The sequence below is a fragment of the Argiope bruennichi genome, chromosome 3 (genome assembly GCF_947563725.1).
Source record: "Argiope bruennichi chromosome 3, qqArgBrue1.1, whole genome shotgun sequence".
NCBI lineage: Eukaryota > Metazoa > Arthropoda > Arachnida > Araneae > Araneidae > Argiope > Argiope bruennichi.
The window spans coordinates 109,478,378-109,506,257 of record NC_079153.1 but is presented as its reverse complement, the minus strand read 5'-3'; the positions used below and the strand labels follow the sequence as shown (position 1 = coordinate 109,506,257).

The following is a 27,880-nucleotide window of genomic DNA, read 5'->3' as shown; positions in this document are numbered from 1 at the left end:
CAAATTATAATAGGTAACAGTTCGGACAGTAACCGTAAAATAAGGATCAGACAATCAAATTATAATGTAAGGGACAAAAAAAGCGTTCTGTTTTAAGTATTAATAAGCTAGTAAATAACTGAACCAAGAAATGCCACTAAGACTGAAACAAGGTTTATGTCAACATATATTACTAAATTTTTAAAAATGCAAAAACCGGAATATTTTTTAAAAATTTCAGAGGCATAACAAAGAGATGGGGATTAACGATTTGGGTGCCATTCTATGGGTAGGCAGGTAAAATATCAATCCCTTTAATTGATTTGCTTTTTTATTATCTATTTAAATGGCACATTCCGTTTCAGAAATGTGTTTTCTTATTAATGCAATTCAGAATCCGTAGAATATTTTAGGAGTTTGTATATAAAGTGTAATTTTTGTAATGAATTATAGCTTCAAATTGTTTAATTTTAACTTTTAAGTTTCAAAAGCGATAAATCGATGCCCATATAAAACACAAGCATGACTATTTAAGGGGTTGAATCCGTCATTGACGAGTGCTCCAATCCAAACTCTTTCAGTTAATCCTTTTGTTCGATTATCTTGTAAATCCTACTCTCCTCGCATTCCAAACCTCTTCTTCCATATCAACATTCACAGAAAGCTCATTCTAAATGATACGATGGAAATTAGGATGGTTTTGATATCCAGTCTTTCATGCCACGCCATGTCAATTCTGGCTGGTTTCAGCTTTGATGATCGGTTGTAGCGTAAAACTATCCATTCCCGAATTTAATTCGTTTATTTGAAGTTAAATAAAAAAAGGCGAGGGGAAAGCCTTTTATATGGAAAGGCGATTTCAAAAGTAACACACATCATTTAGATACTTGACATCCTCCGATTCTTCAAATAAAATATCAGTTTTTATATATATATATATATATATATATATATATATTTTGATTTTTGAAATAAGTTTTCCCTCCTTTTATTCAAAACCTACTAGTCACTTTTTAAAATTATTCGGTTGAACCATTTCTCCATTGAAAATGCATATACATTTTAATTATAACTTTTCTCTTTTAACCTTCCGTCGGGCGCAATGCAAATCCTAACACGATCGGGCGCAATTCATCTAAGAGATTAATGTACTCAATTAATGCAATTTTTGAATGTATGTTAAAAAAAAACATATTAAACAGAACTTTTCACTTACATTTGAGTATATTTAGTATGAGTATTTGAGTATATATGAGTACTCAATTAATGTGACTTCATCTCACAGATTAGTTGCGCCCAATGGAAAGTTAAGCAAAACAATGGATATCATCTTTTTTAATGTAAGCATTCACAACTAATAACATATTGTTTAAATGCAAATATATACAATTTAATTCAGGATATCGAGACTATCACTTTTAGACGATTTAACTTCATAAAGGGGAAATACACAGTGAATAAGATTAATGCATTTCCTGAAGTCCTTGATACTTTTTTTTAGACTTTTGTCTCATTAGATGCTTTTTTTGGAATTTTTTTCCCCCGTGTACCATTTTGAACCTTATCATTTTAATTCAAAACTTGTATATTTATTATTCCTATAGCTTGTTCAATTTTGCAGATTATCCATAATGGTTGTGTCATCTAATTCCAATAATAATCAATGTTTATCGAATCAGTAAAAAAAAAAAAAAAAAAAAAAAAAAAAAGAAGTGCAACAATCTCCATCTTTAATTCTATCTCTATTTTGATAAAACTAGCACTTCCTGGTGCATGTCGAAAAATGTGATTATTTCTGTATCTGAGAATAGAAAATACAGTAGTGACAATTCAAATAGATATCTTTAGCCAAGTTGAAAATTGTGACTGAAAGAAATAGCAAGCATTTATTTTAAAAAGATCTTTATTCCTTTTCACGATACACAGAAAATATGTCTTGAAAACACGGCGAGGAACGCTCCTTTGTTCGACAGTTAATATATTTAATAAAGTTCGCCGTTTCTTCTGTAATATACACTAAAGCTAATGAATTCGGTTTGGGATCTACTCGCAGCAACTGGAAGAAAGGAAAAAAAATAATAATAATATTTTCCATTTCTGGAACAAAACATAATTAAAAATTGGGGAAAAAATTATATGTAGCAAAACCTTAATTATCAGGGTTGATTTGATTGATAATCTAGGAAGGCTAAGAATAAGGGATACTATTTACTCACTCAAAATAATAAGTACTGTTCACTCACTCAAAATAATAAGTACTGTTCACTCATTATAAAACAGTAAGTGGTACTGTTCACTCACTAGTTAACAGCAAGTAATACTGTTCACTCATTACTAAATAGTAATTGGTATTGCTCACTCACTACAAAATAGTAAGCAGTATTGTTCATTTACTATTAGACAGTAAAAAAAAAAAAAAAAAAAAAATTCTGATTGCAGGATTGCAAATTTTAAGGGGCTTCAGGACTTCATTATAATAGTCAGATAAAAATGAATAAAGGATACTATTTACTCACTCAAAATAATAAGTACTGTTCACTCATTATAAAACAGTAAGTGGTACTGTTCACTCACTAGTTAACAGCAAGTAATACTGTTCACACACTACTTAACAGAAAATAGTACTGTTCACTCATTACTAAATAGTAATTGGTATTGCTCACTCACGACTAAATAGTAATTGGTATTTCTCACTCACTACTAAATAATAATAGGTATTGCTCACTCACTACAAAATAGTAAGCAGTATTGTTCCTTTACTATTAGACAGTAAAAAAAAAAAAAAATTCTGATTGCAGGATTGCAAATTTTAAGGGGCTTTAGGACTTCTCCATTATAATAATCAGATAAAAATAGAAAAAAAAAAAAAAAAAAAAAGCTAAAATTGAGCACAATTAGTGCAGAATCAAGCACAATTCTAGTTTTAATAAAGTTTTTTTCCAATACAAAATAATTAAAATAATCTATGGTTTATTATATAACTCTTAATCATGGTTTATTAATAACTCTTAAGCCCATCCAAAACTGTCATCCCAGAGGTTAAGAACTTTGAGCTCAAGCACTCTACCTATCTTCCACAAATTGGAAGGAATGTATGAAATCTTACCATATTAGATGTATACAGAAAATTAATCAATCAATCATATTACAAACCAAATGAATTACACTTATCTAATTAACTCCTTACTGCTTACGAAATTTTACATTATTTTCATCGCATAGTCATCTGATCCTACATAATATACTCTTTAAAAAATCAATCATGAGCTATCCATGCCAAAATCAAACATTAAAACAGAAACTGGATTATCTTGGTATGGTGAAGATTGGAAAACTGAGTTTCTAAAACATTCAAGCCATTTCAAATGGGCAGCTCGTGAATGCAGATCATTTATTTGGCATAAATTGATGTGAATGATTGATTTTGTAATAGCACTACCACCCTATACCAAAGCAGGACATAATATGCTTGGGTATATAAATTACAGAAGTTATTTGCTTGTTTGTATACAAGCACTCAAATAGCATATATATGTATGCATATATATCTCTGGCAAATAGCATACAAACTCTACAGGGTATTTGTATACATGTCCTCAGCAGCTACAGAATGACATAAAACAGATATTTTATATATATATAAGCAACAATTGGAAGATGAAATAGTATTTCAATGAGATATGATCTTATAATTTTATTCAAATGACTGGTTTCAAATATGAAATATAAGTAAATAATACTAATAAAAAAATTACCTCTTCCTTTTCATCTTTCGCAACATAACTTGTGTAACCACCAAATTCAACTTCCCATTCTGAAAAATGAAGACAAAATATGGTTTTACGACAAACTAATATTCAAAAGAAAGATTTTTAAAAGATGCTTTTAAGTTTAATTTATAAATATTGCTTTTCTAACCTGGACAATTAAAGCACAGACCAGCATTTAGTGTTGCAAAATCTAAAAATGATTGATCATGTAGTAACGCATACGATCCTGGACTCCATTTTCTTATGGACGAATTAATGTCAGCCATCTGAACATCTTCTTCAGAACATTCTGGATGTAGTCGCAGCCCAGTCAAATTAGATAAAATCACTAAAAAAGGCTCTGAACAGAATAACGCTTGACATTCTTTTACAATGGGAGGCAGATCATCTAAACTGTCAATTTCTTCATACTTCCTGGTAACCAATAAAATAATTATTAATAACATAAATAAAAATGAATGTTAGTTTAACAATTCCATTCCAGAAACTTCAATAGTCATTATTCTCAGAAATTTTAGAACAAAACAATTTTATTGTAGTAATAAAATGCTCTAAAAATATTTTTTTATCTTGAATACTTCTTTCAGATGCCTATGCAAAAACATGATTAAATAATCATACAGAGAAAGTCTATAATTAAAACTTCCTCTATTTAGAATTGATTAGAATAACTGTTCACCAGAAAAGTATAAAACTTCATGAATGAATTAATAAAATGACAAGAAAAACATCCAATAGCAACAAAAAAAAATTAACTTCAAATATGTTTTTAGAAATAGGTTATATATTTAGTTACACTTTTTACTTGCGAAATTTTGATTACAGAAAAACAACACAGATTATCAGCTACCATCTGAAGCAATAAGACAAGTTCCACACTTTAGTAAATTATGTATTGAGAAATGATGAAATGTGTGATGTCTTTAAATCATGTAAAACTATAGATAGTCATAGCTTACCATGTGTTGCAAATACCCCCTCCTAAAAAAAGTCAATTTCATACATTGTACTCTGAGAAATGGAGAAAACACAGGATAAAAGTGCAGATAATTATATATTTACCCAAATATCTTTTTAGAATATCATTATAACAACATGCAATGAATGGAAAAGTCTTCATTTGCATACAGATTATTCATGAAGGGCACTGATATATTTGCAGAGAAAAAATAATTTTATCTCGCATCCATGTACATCTATGCTATGCCACAGAATTTATGATGTAGGAAATCCACACCAAACCATCACTTCTAAAAACCGCATGAAACATTTAGGATTCAGCATGAATTTTGTAAATCCAAAATTCAGCAGTTGTGAGTATTATTTGAACTGTCTAAAAACAAAAGCACTTTGTTCACCAAAGCCTTTCTGAATACAATGGTCACATTAAAAGCAATTGTAAATGCATCAAAATCACATGAAAAAATGATTTTTCATAAGTTAAAAGTTTGCACAATTAACATCAGTAGATTTTCCAAGTGATCTTGGGGACAGAAGAACACGATCAATCCAGCAGCTTTGCTACACAAAGGATATTAGTGCTAACCTGAAACATGTCTTTCTTTGCAGAAACAGGTTTCTTCTTTTTACCTTAGGAAGAAACAATATTTCTGTTTCTTCAAATTTCAAGATATCTTTATGTAATCATAGAAGAACTTGGACTTCAAATTATAAAATTTCTGCCAAATGGCATATCTGGAATCACCATTTTAATAAAATAAATTAATTAAATAAATGTGATCTCATAAACTTAAGGCCATTGTGAGGGGTAAACATAAATATTTCCATTTTATAAACTTTACTTAGTGCCATGTTGAAAAATAATTATGTGTTTATGTATTTATTATGTGTTTTAGTGGTTATTATGATGTTCTTTTAAAATCTCTGTACCAACAAAACTTTATTATGCTATAGCTTTAAATTTCATCTGTCACTAAAATTTACATGAATTCACTTTTGATTGAATATGGCATTTTGAAAGAGGTAAAATATTTTTATGAGAAAAACTAATTTCATATTTTAAAATAATTATTTATTTCATTTTTATTTTACAAGACATGGATATGAAATAGTTATATTTGGATTTCTTTACTGAATATTCTTAATTATTTTAATTTTAAAATTGCAACATGAAACTTTATATACTTTTAATTAACTCTTAATGAATTTAAAAAAAGTTCTTTTCTTTAGCAAGTTTTAATTTTATGCAATAAAAAATCTTAAAAAAAATAATTTTAAGTTCTTAATCTGTAAATAAAAACTAGCTAAGATAAAATACAGAAAATTAAAGCTAGAATATTTTTACCTGCGATTAGGAGGTCCTTTTTGTTTCCATACAATGGAATTACTATTCAAAACACTGCAAATTTCTTCATACTTTTCAACCTGAAAAAAAAAATTATATTCAAATTATCATTATCAGAAATTACAACTTAGTGGGGGGGGGATCAAAATGATGGGAGTAAAAAAGTAAATAAAAAGAAAGCATGATTTTAGTATAGCAGTAATTTTAGATTAAAAATGATATTTCTGATAGAAGAAATTGAATGTTCTTTTCCCCCCTCCAGGTTCATGACTAATGATTTACTTGTGAGATTTCCATATATCTCATACTTCTTTTTGAAATTTAAGAATTCAATAAAAAAAGAATTTCTGTAAATTGAATTAAATTTCTACATATAAAAAAATATATAAACTTATTAGAGTCAAAAAGTAGTTATTTATTTGGCTCATAAGATGAAATATAAACTGAATAAGGGGTTTCATCAATTTTTACTGCCATAAAATTCTTGGAAAATGGAAGTCATTCATAGAAAAAGGAATAAATAATAATGAAACATTCAAAAATTACTATTTTTACAAAAGTTCCTAAACTGGAGCAATCTCTACTTTAAATGCTACTACTTTTGAGTTTAGCTTTATATTTTCCATAGTGAGTATGGACTTTAAACAAAAATCTTAAAGTGTAACAGAGAAGTTCAGCTTATAAAATAATAATAATCACAAAAAACAGAGAAGGAATAAATACATATACAGCATAAAATAAAATAAAAAATGTATGAAATTATAATATGCATGGCATATATTGTTGTTTATACACATTTTAAAATATTTGTAAGAAAATAATGAAAAGTTTGCAATATTGAAATTTCTATATTCTCAAAAATCTCTAATATATAGGTGTTGAACGGCATATAAAGGTATCAAAATAATTAACAAATCTTTTTTAAAAATAATTTTGATATATTTTTTAGCTATCTCAATCATTTATTAGTAAAATAAAGAAGTGCAACAATATTTCACCTGTAGAAAATCCATTAGCTCTATTTCAGAGCTCTCTTCAAAGCTCTCTCTTATATGTAGTTGAGTTTCTTGTTGAAGATATGTTGGATTTATCCACTGCTTGAGATCTACCTGAATTACACAGAAGAAACAAAACAAAGTTTTATTATACTAGAAAAGAAAAATTTTGATTCTTTTTTTTTTCTAGAAGAAAATTTCAGTTTTTTTTTAACACCTATAAATTAGTTATTATTGCATAATAACTAGAATAAAGAATTGTAAATAATTAAAGTTAAAAATATTTATTAATGATTGAATTTAGAATTCTATAATCCACTCTCAAAAACCTGTTGCAAATATCTTCCTTTTATAAACCAAGAAGAAATTTAGGATTGCAATAAAAATTATAAAAAGTAACACTTAATACTGGATATTAGAAATTATATTGTAACAATTTAATTTAAATTAAAGTAGATTCATAAATGTTATAACATCATAATAAGTACATTCACTACTTTTTTGTAATTAAATAAAGAAACTAATAAATTTATTTTAGAAACAATTTAAATTAGATAAAATTCTTTAATCAAAAATAACCCATTGACATTCATTTATTATAAGCGAACAAGAAAAAAAAAAGTTATGCTTACATACAGGAAAATTTGTTGGGGGCTGGAATATTATTTTTTCAACTGGATGAATAGCTGGTTTTATTGGTGGACCATAAAACCAACCACTGACTGAAGTCCTTGTTTTAAAACCAAGAATTTCTGATACCTGAAAAATAAAATGTTGTTCTTATAACTGCATTTTAAGAAGTGTTCAACTACTTAAACTACTTGCAGATTCAGTATTTTTAGGCAATTAAAAATTAGAAGTAGAAAGCTAGTTAGAATAAATTTATTTACAAGGCTAAATCTTTTTTTAAAATTATTATTTTGTATTTAAATAAATCCATTCAAATAGTTAAAATTTTCCAACAATAAATTGTAAAAAAAGCTTAAAAATTGTAAATATTCTTAAAGGTTTAAAAGAATTAGTTAATTATAAGAACTTTAAATATCAAAAATAAGCACACGGAAAATCTAGACTAATTATGATTAAAAATACAAATTCAAATTTCATCAAAGAGCTCCTGTACATATATGAATATGGATCCATTAGAGAATAATATTGCATTAAAACAAACTTAAAATATATTTCTCACTACATTTAATTTTTGCAGAAAAATGCAACTGAAATAACTGATTAGAATTATACATCGTTGACTAGGAGTATTAATTCTATTAATAATTGCATTATTTATAGAATTAATAATATATTTAATTCCTTCAAATGACAGCATATAATTTAATTTTTCTGCATGCATCATGACATTAAACATTACAAATTTTATTTTTTATAAAGAACACTTTTGATATAAGCAGTAATAAAATATATAATTTTTCAAGTCATATTATTAATCACATTTCTTCTTTATTACTATTACACTTACTTGATGAAAAGACACTGGACTGACTTCAAAGAAGATCAAATTATTCCATTTTGGCACAAAAGAAGTAACAATTTCGGATGGTTCATCATTGACTAGAGAAAGAAAATAGGATAAAAAATTTGCTGGAAAGTTTCCCTTGGTCATTGATATTCCATTTATACATAAAAAATATATAAAATAAGTCATAAAAACAACCCAAGAAACTTACCAGTATTAAATAAATCTAAAGAACCACCATATTTTTCTTCCCATTCAGGAACCAGATAATAAATATAAGCAATTCTTCGACCTTCTAACTCATCATCATGGCATAATAAATGATCTGAAATATTAAACATATTACTAAAAATCACTACAGTATAATGACAGGAATAATGTGAGAACATTGAACAAAATTATTCACAAAACAGAAACTTATTTAATCAACATATCAAAAATCTATTTTATACTTTTGTTTGCAAAAGACATGTTTCTTTTTCTAATACTGATAAGTTTTTAAATTTGTACAAATCACACTTAGGATTCTGAACATAATTCAACAGAAGGGTTTTAAATAGAAAGCTTTTTAATATATATATCAAAAAAATAGAAAATCATCTTATATATGAACATTTTTATATTAAATTATATTATTCTGCAGCTTCCTTATTTAATTAAATAAACTGATGAAAATTATACTCATTCAGATAATAGATAGTTTTCATATAATAAATTTGTATTATTGATTTAAAGAGATACTGCAAAGAAAATATGTTTTTATAAATTAACAATTGTTGCTTCGTTAGAAATAAACATAATATAAATAATTAAAAATAAAATGTCTTAAAAAGAAAGTAGCAAATAGTATGATACTAAATTTTCTTTTTAACGGAAAATACATTTCCTCTCTATGTGATGCTGTTTGCACAGCAAAATCCAAAAACTAGTTAAAACTGTAAAATTTAAATTGTAAATTGAAATTCTTAAATACACAAGTTAACAAACATAGTACAGGAGAGTATAGCATCTACTTTTTTTCAATATTATATTTTACAAAACATAGAATCAATCAATTAAAACAAATAATTATTACATCATTCAAGGCAAATTAAAATTATAAATATTACGAAATATAATTCAGGACTTTTTACGCAAGAGGCTGAACAAGCCCTTTTATATACATGATGCAAAGAATAAAAAAAATAGACAAATAAAGAAGAAATAGAAAATAAAATCTATGTTAGTTTCTGAATATGAAAAACAAAATCTTACTTAGAATTATAATGCATGCATAATTTTTTTTAACAAAACAGAAAAAGTGTATTAGGTAGCAACATAAGAATGTGGTTTATCTCCTAAATGGAAATAAATGGTTAGTATCATAAAAACAATTTTGCTAAATTAAAAAAAAAAAATTATGCAGTTTATTAACTAGTTATAAGAATATTTCTTCATTTTTCCCAGACATTACCTGCAGTTTTATTAAATAATGCTGTTATTTTATAATGACCATACATAATATTGATCATACCCAACCATCAAATGTAACTGTACAATTACTCAAAATAAAATAATATACAAATGTATGGCAAATGTTTAGACTAATTCAAATAATTTCAATGCATGTTTAATTAATCAGAAATGCATTTTATATTCCAAATCAAAAAAATTATTAAGGTAATCTTGTTGGTTACACAACACTGTTTTAAATTTTGTTTTTATTCCATATTTTCAGAAATACATATGAAAAAATGTTATACCCACACCCAAAAATATAATAATATAGTTACATTCTAAGGTTAGTTTTCCTTGATGGTTCTAATTGATTAATTCTTTTGTAAAATACAAATGCTGTACCAGTAAATTACCCCTCTTTCAGTATGTAAGGTAATAAAAAAGTTATTAGTTTCAATCCTATTTTACATCTAATGCATGGGGTCATTAACTGTTCTTAAATAGTTTTAATTTCTAATCCTCATCCCATTATGCCACCACATCAGCATGAAATAATTTAATTGCTCATGAGAATACAATAATAGATTATACTAAAAGTGGTCAAAAGAGAGAAATATAATATACTAATGATCTGAAATGGATGAAAAGCACTTCTTGCTTCTTCCACAAGACACAGATTTTAAATACTTCGAGAAATTATTTTTGGCTTGTAATCAAAAATTTCAAGAAGCAAGACTCAAAAGTAGATATTTTCTCTAATTATTATTTAAATAAAAGTCTGTACGTTCATATTAATAAAACCTAGTAGTAAAAAGAAATTCAAATTTTATATCCAATAGATTGAATTTAAGTATATCATATCATGAAAATTTTTTATTTAAAAAGGCAAACTTAAAAAAAACAACCTGTGTAAGTATAGCAGGAACATGAGATATCAACTTTATCATTTAAAGATATAGTTGTAATCTGCTTCATCCATTCCAGAAATTTCCCATATATCAAATTTCTGCAATAAAATGTAAAACAGTTAATCATTAAATACAACAAAAAAGAAAATAATAAATACATATACTTTAAAATCCTTTGACACATCCATATTTATTATTCCACTGCATAACCACAATTTCATTATTGTATTATTTCCATAACTTTGTAAAAATATTTCAGAATGTGAGAAAGAATTTTGACAATTTACCCATTAGAATTAAGAATTTACATAATAAATCAAGAAAAAGAAATTTCTGAAACTTCTTAGATATTATAAGAGGAATAGGACTAGCTTTTCATTCAGCATTCAAAAAAAAAAATGAAGAAAATGTTTGTTAATAATAAAAAATATTATTTAATAACAAAACAAAAAAACATATATGAGAAAAAAAACTCCAAGCATATTTTTTTTATATGACTGGAAGATACAAATAAAGAAAAATTTAGGAATTACTATTTAATCTTAATTTAAAATATGGAAAATGCAGTTATAAATGATGTTGTATTCTTGAAATTGAAAGGATAAAACACTCCATTTGATGTTACTCAAGAATAATTTTAAAAACATAACATAAAATAAAATTTTTTTAATTACCATGTTTTATTGTTTTTATATGCACAATTTTTCTCATCTCCCATACTTTGAAATCACATAATTTCAAAGAAAAAAAAAACTAATTATTAGATGTAATATTTGTTTTACAACAAATCATTTCATAAAATGTTTAACACAAAACATTGCTGATTTCAAAACTTAAAATAACTGAAATAAAGAAAAACAAATATTCCCTTTTACATTCAAAATGGTGTTCATCTACAGATATAATAAAGTAAGCGGCTGCCTGTTTTTATAACAAGATATCTTCTTGCTAATAGCATGGGAATTAAGACACTAACTTCACACTAAGTATTAGTGCATGCTCAGTGAAAACTATAAAATTGAAGTATGCAGACAACGCCACATTCTTAGTTAACTTTTAAGTATATATGTAAAATAGTTTTGTAAATGTGTAGCTTGCAGATATGAACTTCAATGTGCAAATTAAAATGTGGAATGAAAAATTGTGTTATGTGTGTTTTAATTGAGTGATTATGAAATATAGACAGGTTGATTTATATAATATTATTTTTCAGTTGTAAAAATAGATTAACCTGATTTTTTAAAAGTCTACATTAAATAATGAAATAAACACTCACTTGGAATGTATTTGCACTAAAGGTAAATTTAAAGAAAAGATTTGCCACATATGACAATGAACACATTAAAATTTCCATCTTGTTTATATAAGAATATAGTTTTTTTATTCATATTTTTTGAATATGATCCTTTTATGGGAACAAAACTCTTTCCAAAATATCAAAAAAAAAAAATAAACAAGCACATAAAGTAATACTTAATGACTAATAAAAACAATGTTCAGTTTTAAAAGTTAGAATCAACTTTTAATTAAATGTTGCAAATGAAAAAAAAAAATTTTTACTATTTCACAGCTTAAAACACTGAAGAATAGATTGGTGTCTTTCACTTTAATCTTTATACAAGCCTCCAATTTTATGTTATTTTTAATTGTTAATTACATCCAAATAAATTTTAATGAAAAAAAATTATCCTTCATATGCAATGGTATAATGTAATAAATTTTAATCAACCTCTAATCACACTGCAAGTAAAAATACATGAAATAACAGTAATGTAATTTTACATAACATTATGCAGGAGGGTGAAAATTTTAATGCTTTCTGGAGAAAAAGTTATTTTTTTAATTATTTAATTAATTCTGGGAGACTGACAAACGAAATGATTGTGAGAAAATATGTCTGATACATATATATAAGATATTGGCTCAATTCAATTCAAAAATATTTATTATATAATAAAATATTATAAATAAATATTGTATTAGAAACAATAAAATAAATCACCTCTAATCAAAATAAAAGAATTAGATCACTTACTTGAGATGTGAAAGACTTGTTATTTTACAAGTAGCTAAATCTTTGGACTGAAAAAAGACAATATATTAAGTGAATAAACCAGAAAGAAAAAAAGAAAAAAAAGAAACTTTTAATAAGAAAATGGAATGGTGATTATTAAATCTATATACCTGTTTGAATTGATACAGATCACTTAATTTAAGTTCGACCTCTAATTCTTCGACATCTTTCTTCAGTTGCTCAGTAAAATCATTTGGTTGAATAAAATCAGGTAATGCACAGCACGTAAAAGGTTGGCTTATTATTTTAGCTCCATTTTCTAAAAGAAAAGAGGAAAATGAGTACATCTTGTAACTTTAAAAGAGAAATTCTTCTATATATATAATGTAAACACATATTTTTTGAAGCAGAATAATGGTTGAAGAGTGAGAAGACACTTTTGAATTTTAAACTTTGGTTTATTCTAACCTGGGAGGCATAATTTATGTACAAGCAAGACATGACGAGGTATATCAATCCACAGAGCAACACAAGAGTGAAAAGTGGAAAAGAGTGAGAAAAATATTTTCCCAATGATTATATACTATGAGATTCTGACAGGGATTTTTTTACACGTGCCGATTTAGGTAAGAGAATTATAGGCATCTTTTAAAAGAACTTGCTTACATTGACAAATTTTTATCCCTTTACTTGGAGAGCAGGAATGGCTGATATCAGCAATGCCATTTATTATTTAAGAAATTTTATTATATTGCTTTTATTATTAAGGTGAAATAATATAAGAATTTAATTCATATATATGCCTATTTGCTACACAAATTGCTCTAACCAACACTTTTACACCCTCCATATGGAGGGATAAAAATCTGTCATTCTAAACAATTTTTTTTAAAAGACACCCATATTTTCTTTTCCTAAATCGACATGAGTAAAGAATCCCTAACAAAATCTCATAGTATAAAATCACTCAGGGAAAATATTTTGCTCTTTTGATTCGTATTGCAATATGAACGAACATCAGTTTCATTGTCCTTGCTTCTTGTACATGAACTATACCTCCTTGGATGGAATAAAGCAAAGTTCAAAATATTCAAAAGTGCCTTCTCTCTCTTTGGCCACAAAACTACTTATAAAATATGTGTTTACACATATATATGCATATGTATGTGTGCATAAAAATAATTTTGCAGATGTATGACTGAAACAAAAAATTTTTTTGAAATTTAACTAAAATTTATTTTATATGGGAGGCATATTATGTAAAAGAAAGAAGTGATGAAATGATATCTGTTAACATTTCAATCTAAGAGCTAAGTGACAGAAATGTTTACATTCAGTGATTTTATTATGAGATTTTGATAAGGATTTATCTGCAACATGTAATTTCGGCAAGAAAATCTTAGATATCTGTGAAAGGTATATGCAGATCTTAGAGATTTTTATCCTTTTGCTTAAATAGTGAGAAAATACAAAAGTCATCAGTTTTATAGAGTGTGTGTTAGGAATAATTAAATAAAAAGTAGGAATTATACCATGGAATAATAGAACATTTTGGAATGAAGTTAACATGAACTAATTTAAGATAAAGATTAAGAAATTATTTAAGATTTAAATTAAATTTAAATATAACTGAATTAGCATATATGTATATACAGGGTTCTAAAGCAAATGGATCGAACTTAGTATAAAATTTGAAAGAAAGCAAATAATATAGAATATTTTTGTTATGTAAACGTTTAATGAAATTTTATATAAAATTATTACCAAATATCATTTTTTCTTTGCTACAAAAAGCATTTGAAAGGCTTTTTATGAAGTCGGCTTCAAGATAAGATGCATTGATATGCACAGTTTCAACATCAGTTTTCAATCTTTTAGCAACAGGACTATCTTCTGAATGATGACTTGAATTGTTATTTTCCATAGCTATATGAAATTGGGAAAAATTTGATGGTGCAATAGTAAAATTTCGATTACAAATCAATAAGTGATAAAATAAACTCTCAATTTAAAACAGTAGAAAAATTAACAAAGTACCATAATTACAAGTATTAAATTTTTATTTTCTTTTTTAATTATATCTACATTAAAAATCCTTCAGAAATTTTTTAATGTATATTATGACTTTAAAATCACATTTAATAATCAATAACAATGAAGAGTAGAAACTGCTAGAAGAGGGATGGGAAAAAAAAAAAAAAAGATGGATACTAGAAGTATTACATCTTGAATAATTTATCCTGAGAATTAAAATATGATTATAAATTGATTTGTTAAATTTTTTTTATTCAGTTCATATTCTTGAGAATTACTCAATTAATCTTGTTCAATATGAGAGTTATTTTGAATTTAATAAGATTTTGTTTTTATGGAAAATCAATCAGTATGTTTCCTAAAACTGCTAGTTTTGTGAGTATTCCTTTTATAATTATGGTTTGGAAAATTTTTAAAAACTCTGTCTGACAGGAATAATATTATATGCAAAATCTAGTGTGTTTATTTCTTTATTGTAGTTAATTCTACAAATTATAAATAAAAAGTAAATCATTTTTTACTAAAATCTTTCAAAAAATAAAAAAAAACTGTTAAATAATTTTTTAAAGTCATATTCTGTTTGATGTTTGTTCACTTCCTTTTTTCAAGTCTGATGGTAATGTGGGTCTACGAAAATTAAAACGGAACAATCACATTAAATTAAAACATTTTTTTCTTTCAAAAAATTTCTCCTCTTCTTAAATAAATACAAAAATAAATTTTAAAAAAAAGATCCAAATATCTCGTCTGCAATATAGCAATGAGATAATATTTTAGGCTTGCTTTGCTTGCCTTCCTATTATAATTTTATAATTTTTTTTATCGTTATAATAATGACAACACGCACACACAAAAAGCATTTATTTCTATCATAACATAGATTAATATAAATGAAAAATATATTGAAGGTACATATTTAAAATATTTAGAAATGTTCATTAAAATAAATAAATAAATAAACCTGCAAAGAATTAAAATTCAAATCACTGCAAAACATTTTTTTTTAAATTGTATGCGGCTTTTGAGCATTAAAATGCTCCAAGGAAATTAGAGAAAAAACAATTTTAAATAAGTTTTAATTAAACATTGAATCTTAGACTAATCTAATTAAATACCTTGAAAAATCTTTTCTTAATTAGCATTAATTTCTAAAGAAATGAGCAATTTGTCAAAATATTGTGACTCTTAAATCCCACAATATACTTGTTGTTTACAGCATTTTACATACTGATTTCAAATTTTACATGTCACACCATGCAATTTGCGTGTAATTTTATGAGCTTTAACCATTGTCATGGTAAAATGAAGCTTGATTTTAACAACATATCAGCTAATTCTATTTACTATTTTTCTTGCCTTTAAAAAGTCAAAATATGTTTGCTTCTATAAAAAAAAAAAATAATGACAAAGGCAACTAATATTCAATACATTGTTCTTACAACAATCAGGTGAAAAGTATATTTCTATAAGAATCAGCTACTTATTCCGCAAGAATATTTTCATGAATTAATGGGAATAAACTAAACAAAAATAAAACTGACATTGCTGAAAAGTGTTTTTACTAAATTCCAAAAAAGTATAAGTATGGTTTTAATGTGATAATATGTTTTAAAGTTATAAAGAAAAATGCTAACATTCTGGCTAATTTCTAATTGATTAAGAATCTTTTTAAAATTTTGGAAAAGCAATTCATTTTGAAAATTTACTACCCTAGAAGTAACTCACTGTCATTTTATTTTGTGTAGAACAAGTGTTTGGCTCAGTCTGAAGCATCCTCAACATCTGTTTGTGGTTCAAAATTACAAGCCCAAATGTTGCTTCAAAATGGGAGTTTAATATAACTAAACTAACCTAAACATTGTCATTTTTGTAGCTCTAAATTCATTGATCCACTGTAGAGCATTTTGAATAAGTTACACATCACATAGTTTATAGATACTGTATCTAGCAAATGAAATTTTTAGAGGTAATTTAGATTAAATTACCTCAATTTTTTTTCCCCTTCAAAAAAGACATTATTTCTTAACATCTCTTTTTTTTCTCATTACTATAATCTATACAAATAAAAAATAACAGAAAACGTTGATTTGAATTTACAGAAGACAAATAGCAGTTACTTTTTTTTCTATGGTCCTTGTTTTAAAACTGTCTATAAATATACTAATCATACTCTTCCTGATATAATTATGTTTTTTTTAATCACAGAATCTGCCAAAATACAACAAAATTAATTATATCTAAATGCTACAGAAAACAGAATAATCCTGGGAAGTACAAAGTATATAAAAAAAAGTGTAAGATTCAATTCCAAAATATATTTATTCATTCCCCATTATTAAAATGCATCTCATTAATTTTAAAGTGGATATATCTATATGACACATATTTGGCTAAAAATTCAGAAATAAATAAAGCTATTTGAAAATGCAAATTAAAAACTTACAAATAGCATAAACAAATAAAATTTTCTAAAAAATCCAAAAGAAAATTGATGAAATTTTTCTTCCAGAAAATAAAATTACATAATTCTAAAAAATTAATGAAACTAACAATTGATTCTCAGGATATTTTACAAAAGAAAACGTTTGAATTCTTGTTTGATAATAACTCACCTAAAACAGTTAAAAATTTTCAAGCATCCACGCGGGAAACTCGAAATGTAAACAATAATAAAGTCAGCTGTTGCCATTCTCCTTTCTACTATGTTAGTTATGATGTCAATATGATGTCTACATATTATGCTTGGATATTTTTTTATTTAAAAATTCCTTTATGTTATTGAATGATTTCTATTTTTAAATAAATCAAATTATCTTCATCTTTTATTTGATGTACATTATGAACTTAATTGTCAAGAAAAGATTATTGCAATTGCAGAAACTTCCTGTTTTCGAAATGAATATACATTTCTATGCACATTTCTTCGATTTTATTGATCAATGGTATATCCGAATCTTTCACAACAGCTGAAATTATTGTCTTGCTTGCACCCTCAAAGAAAACATGTATTTTAAAATCGGCGCTTTTTTTGCAGATATTGTTTGAAATTAAAACGTAATAATTTTCATTTGAATGTTTATAAGAAATATATTGAACTGTATTCTTTCTGCATTTCTTTTTCAACTGAACATTCAAAATATAACGTTCAAACTTTAAAAAAAAAAAAAAAAATCTTCTGCATTATTTCAACATTGAAATAACATTTTGTGTCAAGGACTATTTACATTAAGCCAGTTGTGCATCTAGTAAGATTACGCATGCGATGTAAGAACGGACAGGATAAAAACTTGCTACTGTCAGTTTTTACGCATGCGTTAATTTACTGGATTGACATTACTGTCTGAATGTAAACACTACGCATGCACTAGTCAAGGAAATCTTTCACTGCGATTCGTTTGTCGTGAAAATCATGGAAACTGAATCTTTTGCGCGCATGCTCTCAGGTAACATAACAAACCTTGCTCTTGCCAATGGCTACTTCAAAAGATCTTATTGGCTATCAGTGCGGCCAGGACATTTAATTCTGCTTCGCAAGTTACTTTCGGTTTAATCTTCTTTCGAAAAGAAGAATTTTCAAAAAGATAATAATTAATTTGATACGGGTGAAGCAGATATAAATCTCATTTATATTGTAAAAAATGACTTCTATCGAACATTAATTAATATTTCTACTTATCTTTAGATTTTCAAACGAGTTTTCAGTTTAGTTTTTTGAAGCATTATCTAGAATGTCAGAAAAGTATACAATCCGTCGTCGAAATTGGACGGATGATGAAATAAAAATATTAATCAGGTCTTGGAGGGATCATTATGGCGAATTAATATGTTTTAGAAGAAATAGACGAGTTTACGATAAAATGGCGGCAGAATTAGCAGTATATGGTTACAACAGAGAGTCAAGTGAAATTCAATTAAAAATAAAAAACTTTTCAGCTCAATTCAGGTTTGTGTAGATTTTCTTAATTTGTATTGTGAATGCATTATAATTATTGTTTACTATGATTTCATTTTTATAAATATTTGAAATATAGAAAAATAACATCCTTCTTTTCTAATAATTTTATAGAATGCTTTTATTGCAAAATTTTTATAATTCAAACAAAAGACGCTTCAGTGTACTTTTTATTTCTTGTTAAATTTTAGTAAAAGGCATTCAAGTGCTCTATATTTCAACTTCTTCCATCATGCTAAATTTTAACAAATTCTGTTTTGAGTTACTATTGATAAGTATTCATTTTTTTTTATTGTAAAATTAGAATTTTTTTAGTTAACTTTCAATTTGATCATAGGAAGGAGAAAATTCTGAAAGCAAGATTAGCATCTTATCACATTCAGTGGAAGTACTATGGGGCTGTTGGTAAAATTTTGAATTCATCTCTGTCTAATCCTGCGAGTTTATCCAGAAGTACTTTGAATAAAACATGCTCTCTACAAGTTGATTTTGGTAAGTAATTTCTTTTTTTCATATAATTTGAAAAACTCAAACTATGCTACATTATTATATGGGTTACAGAATGATAAAAAATTTTTAAATGATGTTTTTAATGAAAAATTTAAATTATGATGATGAATCAGCTTATTTTTAATTGAATTAAAAAATTAATGTATTAAATTTTATGTACCTTTTTTTAATAAGTAAATAAATCAGTAATATAAAGTTTTTTTTTAACTTTATGAGCTTGTTAAGAGACTTTACTGCCATGTTGAATTAGTTACTATTGAGATTCAATAATTTAATTGAAAGAATCAATATAAATTAGAATAAAAATAATTTCCAACACTATTTCTTAGCTAAATTCCAAGTTGTTTATTAGGTAAATTGCTGACTCCGATGTCTTGCAGGTTACCACAGCAACACCAGAATCAATCTGCGCACCAGCACGTTTTTCACAACAAATCAGGTTATATTTACAGCCAAAAATATTATTGCAATGAGTTAACGGAAAATATTTAAAAATTACAACAATTTTTTAAAAACTTATAATATATGATGTAAAAATTAATAATTATTATTTGCCATTTCATTACTCCCTTTCCGGTAACAAAGTTACAATGCACAGAAAATACATAGAAAGGCATGTTCTGTCAATTAATTAATTAAATTCATCTTTTTGTATGGAACCTAAGGAGAAAATAAACAAAAATAACAACATTTAACTTACATAATGCATGCAATTATTCTTATATATATATTTAATATTGCACCCAATATTTCTGAGTAAAATTCTAAGTTGTTTTTTGGTAAATTGCTGACTTCAATATCTTGCAGGTTACTACAGCAAGGCCAGAATCAATCCCCTCACCAGCACGTTTTTCACAACAAATCAGGTTATATTTGCAGTTAACAGCCAAAAATATTATCGCAATGAGTTAATGGAAAATTACAACAATGCTTTAAAAACTTATAATATATGATGTAAAATTTAATAACTATTATTTGCTGTTACAAGTTTATGTGGAACTTTGAAACATAACTTTGAAATATAGATATATGCATAATAACTATAAAAATGGTGGAATTTTTAAACATAATCAGTAACTTTGGTTAGATAAAGTAAACTGTAGGCTACTACAAATTATAGCCGTTCAAAAAATTTATATATGTGGTATCTTGTCATCTAGAGTTTAGCCTGCTGAAATATATGCCAATTTCAGAATGTCTTGAAATAATTGATAAAATTATTACAAAATCAAGATATTTTTTCTATTGGCTTGGCTTCAATTATTGGGAAGCATAATAGTTAACATAAAATGTAACTTGTTTGTTAGAATAACAATTTCCAAAATATGAAAAATATAACAGCTTAATTATAATTAACAATTGTTTATATCACAAAATATAGCTAAAATGTGTTCCAGAATTCCATACTATTAAATTGCTGTCCTTATTATACTTTAATTACTGACAAGTTTATAAAAAATGGCATATATTAAATTTATTTTGGTACTACAAGGCTAATTGAAAAGCAGCAAAGTAATTAATTGTGTTTAAAATTGAATTAATTAGAAAAAATCATTTTCTAGAATGAGTGAATTCCTTAGCAGAATAATCGATGTCCTGAGATCTCTTTCTATTTCTTTAATCTCATAAATTGAATAACTTAAAATGTAATTATTTAGCATTTATCTTTTCAAATTTTTTATCTTGATATTTCCTAATTATAGTGGTCCCCAAGACTTATTTTGGCCAATATTTTAGTCTAAGGATATTAAAAAATACATATTCAAGAATTTTAACAAAAAAAGCCTGTGCATTTTAAAAATGATATGCTGAATGATATTTATGCCATATGTAAATTAAAAAATTTTTACTATATATTTATGGAAAATAATCAATATTTTTTAAAAAATCCAAACATTTTGATTAGATTTCAGCACTATCTTGATTGCTTGGTGATTGAATCTTGGGGTGGAATTCTGTAAAAAGGCAGTATCATGATTCAGTTATTTTTTTCATCTTTCACTTGATATAGATATGTTGAAAAGTAAGCTATATTCTTTGTAAAGAGGAGAGAACCCCCACTAAATAATTTTTTGTATATAAATGGGCCATATAAAACTTCCTTAAGTAACCACCTTTGTATAGCAGTTCCTCTCAAAAGCTCATCTGTAAGTAACGAATATTTAGTAGTAGGTAGCCAATTCAACATCAGTCTACTTCTATTGCCTTCTAGGCCTTAGGCTTATTATTAAGAGAAATGGATAGAAAGAAAAAGGAACAAAAAATTTATATGTTCAAAAGCAACATCATTTCTCAAATTGAAATTAATTACTCCTTTTCGTATTGTAAAGATAAAAGTAAACTTTGCCCTCTACTGGAGTGGAAGTTACAATTAGCTGTGGATAATAAACATTGAATAAAAAGCAATTTTTCCTGATAGCATAGCCTTTATATTTCTGAAGAATACCCATAGGTGTTTTTCTTTGGATATTGTATAGAAAGGATGTATTAATATAAGAGTGAGAAAAAACAAAAAACTTGGGTAGTCGTTTAGTTGAGGAAGAATGCAAATATATAATCATTAATTGTTAAACTGACAGACTTTGGTAAATTGTCCATTCCTCTATAACTAATGATAGATCTACTAGAGATTCATTTTCCCAATTACAAAATATTAATAAAAGTTGCCACAGACAAACATTTTAAAGGATTCAATCAAACACAAATTTTATATTCTTTTTTAAAATTAGCTCTTTAAGTATAGAGTAAAGCTCTTTTCTCATTAGATAAGTTTTAATATGCATTGAGTCAGAAATAATAAGTATTTTATGTTACAAAAATTGAAAATCTTTCAGAACAACCTACTTCTCTGAAGAGCCAATTTCTTTTGAAATAGAAGTTATGATCTTTTATTATGATCTTCTTCCTTATATAATCTTATGCAATATCACTTCTTGTCTATTTAATTTTATAGAATTTGCATATTTTATATGTATGTACCTAAATTCTTCCTAAAGAATATTTTGAAATCATGTGTGAATGAATAAGATACAAATTTAGATCCATATTTGCACAAAATATCTCTAATTATATTGTGAATTTATATTGTGAATGTTGGATATTATTGTAAAGATATCTTAGCAAAATTGTTGATCATTCTGTGCTAATAAAGTGCTCTTAATATGATGGAGATGATGAGATAACATAAATTAAATTAGTGTTATTTAGGGAATGTTTTTTAATGAAACAGGGAATCTTTTATTTAAATATATTAAACAGCATTATATGGTTTTTAAGCATTTGAATAAGATATTTTTCAGCTTACTAATATCTGATTGGTATTTTCCATATTTAAAAGCAGTACCTTGTTTTATATTAAAAAGATCTATGAATTCAGTTACATTTACTGTAAATTAAAGTTGCTTTATAATTATGTTTAAGGCAATGGTGGTTCAGAATCTTCAGAACATTCCGAAGGAAGTTCAGCTCCTGCATCTCCAAAAATATCAAGTCTTCAACTTAACTTATCTGCAGAGGGAAATCTTGCTATTAAAGTAATAAAAGTTTTATAATTGATTTCTAATATACTTATATCTAAATGATTTGAGAAGAAAATAAAAAAAAATAAAAAAAACTTTTTTTCAGATGTAAAATATCATGTTAATGGTTATTCATTTGTATTTGTAGTCTCTAATTGAAGCCATTTGAATTCTTCTTCTCTGTTTATATTTCATTAAAAAAAATGTACAAATTTTGATTTGATTAATGAGCAAATAGTATATACAAATAATTATAAAATAAAACTGATGTAATTTTTTAAAAAAAATGCCATGTTTCAACAATGTTTGATGTGCAAAACTTATATATATTTAAAAAATTAAAAATGTACTATTATATTTTTTTAACTCATTTGGCAAATTAAACTGTTGCATAAGATAGCTAAGCTCAGAGAAAGAGCGTATGTAAGAAAAAAATTTTTAAATACATATATCACTTGAGCTGCAACATAAATAAATTTGCAAAAATGCTAATTCTGTGTATTTTAAAACATTAAGAATAAAACTCATGCACACATTCTGTCAATTAAAATTGGTTAGATTCCAATACATTTCATTACATTCACTTAATTATTACAGATTAATAAATACTGACCTGCATAAATAATATTGTGTGCAGACATAAATGTCCTGCAGTCACAGGTCATAAGAATAAATACAAATATTTCACTGATTTCTGAAATAAAAATCTAATGTAAAACAAATGATTTGAGAAGTGTTGAAATGTGAAACTAAATTGACCAATTTAATAAAAGGAGCCTTTGTAATATCCCCTATCTAGAGCCAAAGTGTGCCCAAATCTGCTATTGTTTAAATGCATAAAGGCTTTGTTATTAAAATGGTCCTCATTTAAAGATGACATTGATATGCATTAAATAGATGGGTTATAGTGGTGAAAATCATTTAAGAGGAAAATTTTTGTTTATAATTGTTATCATTGTAAAATTTCATTTCAACCCCCTATATTAAATTTAGTTCTAAATGACATCCTTAAAATAATAACATTACTCCTGTATTTATTAAATACAGGAGTAATGTAATAAATAATAACATTACTCCTATATTTGTTACTCCTATAAAATAATAACATTATTCCTATAAAATAATAACATTACTCCTATATTTGTTCTCTGACTTTATTATAGTATCTTGTGTGCTTTCTTAATTTCTGAAAACAAAGGTATATAATTTACACTGCAGTAACTTTATTCATTCTAAATATTGCTCTGTTTATCATTGTTACTACTATTAACAGAGGGCATTATTTGTTTTGACAAGATAGCTACATCTTTTGAATTATCTCCAATATTACTTTAATTGCTGTTCTACATATTTTGTAAAATTTTATTTTAGTGGTGAAATCACTTCATTTGGCTAAGAAATATCTATAAATTTTGCTTTATGACACAAAACATTTGTGATGTTCTCTCTATAATTTTACGCTTCTTTAAGTTTTAAAAATTTAGCTTAGAATTTTCCTTTTTTAATATAATATTGAAAATGGGCTGTTTATTTCATTACTCTATAAAGGAATGACTACTATTCTGAATTGAACCATTATTTGATATATATATATGTGTGTGTGTGTGTGTCTATATATATATATATATATATATTTTAAATCTTCAATGTATTATTTTTAGGGCAATGATTTTGATTTTTGCAAGTCAATGATTCAAATTTTATAAAAATAATGATAATAATAAGGTTCATTTATAAAATTTTTCTGACTTATTTCTTTGTATGTAATCTTTCAATCATATTAAATAGCTTCATGATTTTAAAACTTGTAGAGGAAGGTCAATATTGAATGAAAAATGTGCATATATTAACAATTAAGAAAAAGTAATGAAAAATAGATTCTGATTCATTTGATTGAAAATAGATTATATTTCTTTAATTTATATATTTTAGTCAAAATGATTTTTAAGACTTTTTTTTTGTTGTTGTTAATAGACTAATTTATGTTATTAGTAATATGTATCTATTTATTTTAAAATTGTGTATTTTTATTTATAGGATACTAAAGCTGACTTACCATCTGGATCTGAAAATATGTTGACTGAAAATAAAAGCTCTTCTGTCATCTCTGATACTCAGGTAAGTAGTCTTTTTTTCCCCCAATTTTACCCTTGTGCAGCATTTTACCAAATTGAATGTTCTAAGTGAATTAGAAAATGCAGATAAAAAGGGTCAAGTTGTATAATTGCTTACCAATTTTAGATAGAAAAGGGGTTAAAAATATTTGTTTCTGTTAATTGAATTTCAGTCATATTTAAACTGAAATTTTGCTTATTACCTTATTTTTACTCCAACCATCATCAATATCATTAATATTTGGCAGTATGTCAGAAGTTGTTGATTTCTATCTGAAGTTTAGTCTATGGAAAAGTACTTTTAAATGTTATCTATTGCTTTCTAATTATTTTTCAAATGTAGAAATAAATTTACGAATGCTTACTCAGCAATATTACTAATTTAAATTTAAAAAATCTAAAATAATTGGCAGTGTAAATGAATGCAAACAAGACTGTAGTCTTTGCTCATACCAAAAATATTTTTGCATTCAGTTTGTTTGAATTTCTGAAATTTCTATTTGCTTCACACACTATTTTAATATTTTAAAAAGCGAGAAGTTAAAAAATTCTTGTTTAAGGCAAGCGACTCTTTACATAATTCTGCCACCTTGGCATTTCATTATTCATTCTATTTATTCTCATTATGTAATATTCTTCTCTTTTACATCAATCGCATATTTTTGTGAGCATGCATACGTGCATACAGAGAAGGAGAAAAATTATGAAATGATTTTTTTTTTATTGCACATTTACAAATGCAAATATATAATTGTATATTTGTATTTGGAAAGCTTAGATTGATAATTGTATATTTAATATATACGCCTTTAAAATTTGACTACTTCTGTAAATTTTAAAACCACTACTCACCACTGAATTTTAGCTTAAAGATTTGGTTCTTAATTAATGGAATTGTCACTATAGATAATGCTTTTATGTGATATTACAAAAAGATTCTTAATTAAATGTGATTAGTGACCACAGCAATATTTCTTAATCTTCACTCAGATAAAAAATAAATAAATACCCCTTTAAAATTTTAACATTTTAATTGCAATCAACTGTTTCATAGCAATCTGTGCTTATCTAAATGTGTTCGATCACTTCTTAAAATGTGTACAGAAAGTTATGAATTTATGTTTAGTTTAAGTGAATTATCTCATGAATTTAAATAAACTTTTTAAAGCTCCTTTCCTGATAAATATAATTTTTTATTACATCCTGTTTGGTAATTAATATAAATTTATATAAGTGCCTTTGCACCATTTAAGATATTTCAAACATTTCAATGATGCCAAATAATTAATCCATTTTTTTAGTTATATGTTTAAGTAAATATGTAATTTCAGACTGCTTGGTGACAACAAAAAAGTTGTTTAAAGAAAACTGTTAAATTTTTATGTATTCATTGCTTTGTTTTGAAACATTTTATTTGAATATAGCATGCATTTCTGCAATAATGCTACTATTTGTTAACCAGTAGTAATCAAAATTAGAATAGGTGAGAAAGAATTATAATTTAAAAAATTATTAGAAATGACCGAGAGCTATATATCAAGAATTTAAACAAAAGCCACACAGTCTTCGTGAAAAGTGTCTTAATTATCTAGATTGTTATTCCCTTCATCACATATTACATATGAACTTTTCATTACAAAAAGCACACCATATCCATTATATCCAATTTAAAGTTCCTTCAGTTTGCAAGTTAAATCGTGCCATCTATTTGTGAGAAAGTTAATTAAATGTCTTGCAAATTAGCATTCTGTTGAGTACTTAAGAACTTAAAATTGGATTTTTTTAATTAAAAAAATATGGTATAATTATATATTGGATATAATATTGATGATTTCACTGAATGATTAATTAATTTAATTAAATAATGATTTTGGGTCTGTTTTTTTATCATACTATTTCTTTTATTTTTATATTGATGAAAAAATCTTTTAAAGTAGTTCAAAGTAATATTTTTGTATTCAAATACTTTGAAAAATATAAAAGGATATGATATATGTTAGTGGCTTGGCATATTTATTATTTAAATTCAAATTCAGTCAAATAACAAGCACTGATTTTTAAAAAAATTATTAAGAATTGATAAATGTACATTTATATAATAATACTGTTGGTTCTTTTTTATTAGGTTTCTAACAACATTTCGCAACTTCTCAAAAGCAATAAAACTAAAGAAGATTTATTTGAAGAGTTAATCAGGGAATTTCAGGAAACTAACAGAAGTATAAAAGAATCAGATTTACTTCTTCGCACTTTATTAATTGAAAATAATGAACTTATTAAACAGCAAAATGAGTATATTCTACAATTATTGAGTAAATGATTATGCATATGCACATTGTATTTATCGTCGTAGAATGTACAAATATGTAAATAAAAATGTTGAAATATCAAAGTTTTCTATGGATATTTTTTTAATAATGTTTTGTGTTAATAATGTTTTAATAATATTTTTTATAATGTATGGATAAGTTTTAATAATGTTAATGTGTAATAACCTTTATTTGCCCCCAAATTATTGTTATACAATCCAATCTAATTATCTGTACTTGAATTATGATAAAGCTCAATATTTGTTATAAAATAATTGGAACGATGTCTGAAAAAACATCATGAAAATTTTCATTTCTCCTTGAAGATAATAATTTAGCTGAGTAATTGGCTGAAACAAAAAAAAAGTTGTTTGTTGCTAACTTTAGAAAGATGCCTAAAAAAACATCCTAAGAATTTAATAAAAACTACTTTTTTCATTTGAATAATTAATTCAAACTAATTAAGTGTACACGAAATAAAATAATGTACTAATTGCATATACCTAGGAAGAAATAATAAGAGAATAAAACCTACCAGAATATTGAAAATACATAAGATAA

The 27,880-nt window shown here is 25.6% G+C and overlaps 2 protein-coding genes across 2 annotated transcripts; one reads left to right on the top strand and one right to left on the bottom strand.

Annotated features, from left to right (window-relative positions):
- Window positions 1-1,864: 1,864 nt before the first annotated feature.
- LOC129962478 (prolyl 3-hydroxylase OGFOD1-like) lies at window positions 1,865-17,610 on the bottom strand. The gene is made up of 13 exons (XM_056076214.1): window positions 17,529-17,610; window positions 14,647-14,808; window positions 13,053-13,201; window positions 12,904-12,950; window positions 10,866-10,966; window positions 8,735-8,848; window positions 8,527-8,618; window positions 7,686-7,808; window positions 7,053-7,163; window positions 6,055-6,134; window positions 3,898-4,163; window positions 3,735-3,793; window positions 1,865-2,035 (listed from the first exon to the last, which is right to left on the bottom strand). The coding sequence occupies exons 2-13, from the start codon at window positions 14,804-14,806 to the stop codon at window positions 1,883-1,885; spliced, it is 1,455 nt and encodes a 484-aa protein (XP_055932189.1). The 5' UTR covers window positions 14,807-14,808; window positions 17,529-17,610; the 3' UTR covers window positions 1,865-1,882.
- A 663-nt stretch (window positions 17,611-18,273) lies between these two features.
- LOC129963439 (myb/SANT-like DNA-binding domain-containing protein 1) lies at window positions 18,274-27,338 on the top strand. Its single transcript, XM_056077802.1, has 5 exons — window positions 18,274-18,859; window positions 19,206-19,360; window positions 22,799-22,911; window positions 24,934-25,014; window positions 27,136-27,338. Exons 1-5 carry the CDS (start codon window positions 18,645-18,647, stop codon window positions 27,328-27,330), a joined length of 759 nt encoding a protein of 252 aa, XP_055933777.1. The 5' UTR covers window positions 18,274-18,644; the 3' UTR covers window positions 27,331-27,338.
- The last annotated feature ends 542 nt before the right edge of the window (window positions 27,339-27,880 follow it).

Coding starts and splice junctions, on each gene's coding strand:
- LOC129963439 (XM_056077802.1), top strand. CDS start 18,645: ATGTCAGAAAAGTATACAATCCGTCGTCGAAATTGGACGGATGATGAA. Junction 18,860..19,205: donor AACTTTTCAGCTCAATTCAG/GTTTGTGTAGAT, acceptor ATTTGATCATAG/GAAGGAGAAAATTCTGAAAG. Junction 22,912..24,933: donor AGGGAAATCTTGCTATTAAA/GTAATAAAAGTT, acceptor TTTTATTTATAG/GATACTAAAGCTGACTTACC.
- LOC129962478 (XM_056076214.1), bottom strand. CDS start 14,806: ATGGAAAATAACAATTCAAGTCATCATTCAGAAGATAGTCCTGTTGCT. Junction 13,202..14,646: donor CAAAGAAAAAATGATATTTG/GTAATAATTTTA, acceptor CTTTTCTTTTAG/AAAATGGAGCTAAAATAATA. Junction 7,809..8,526: donor GTCCAGTGTCTTTTCATCAA/GTAAGTGTAATA, acceptor TTTATTTTTCAG/GTATCAGAAATTCTTGGTTT.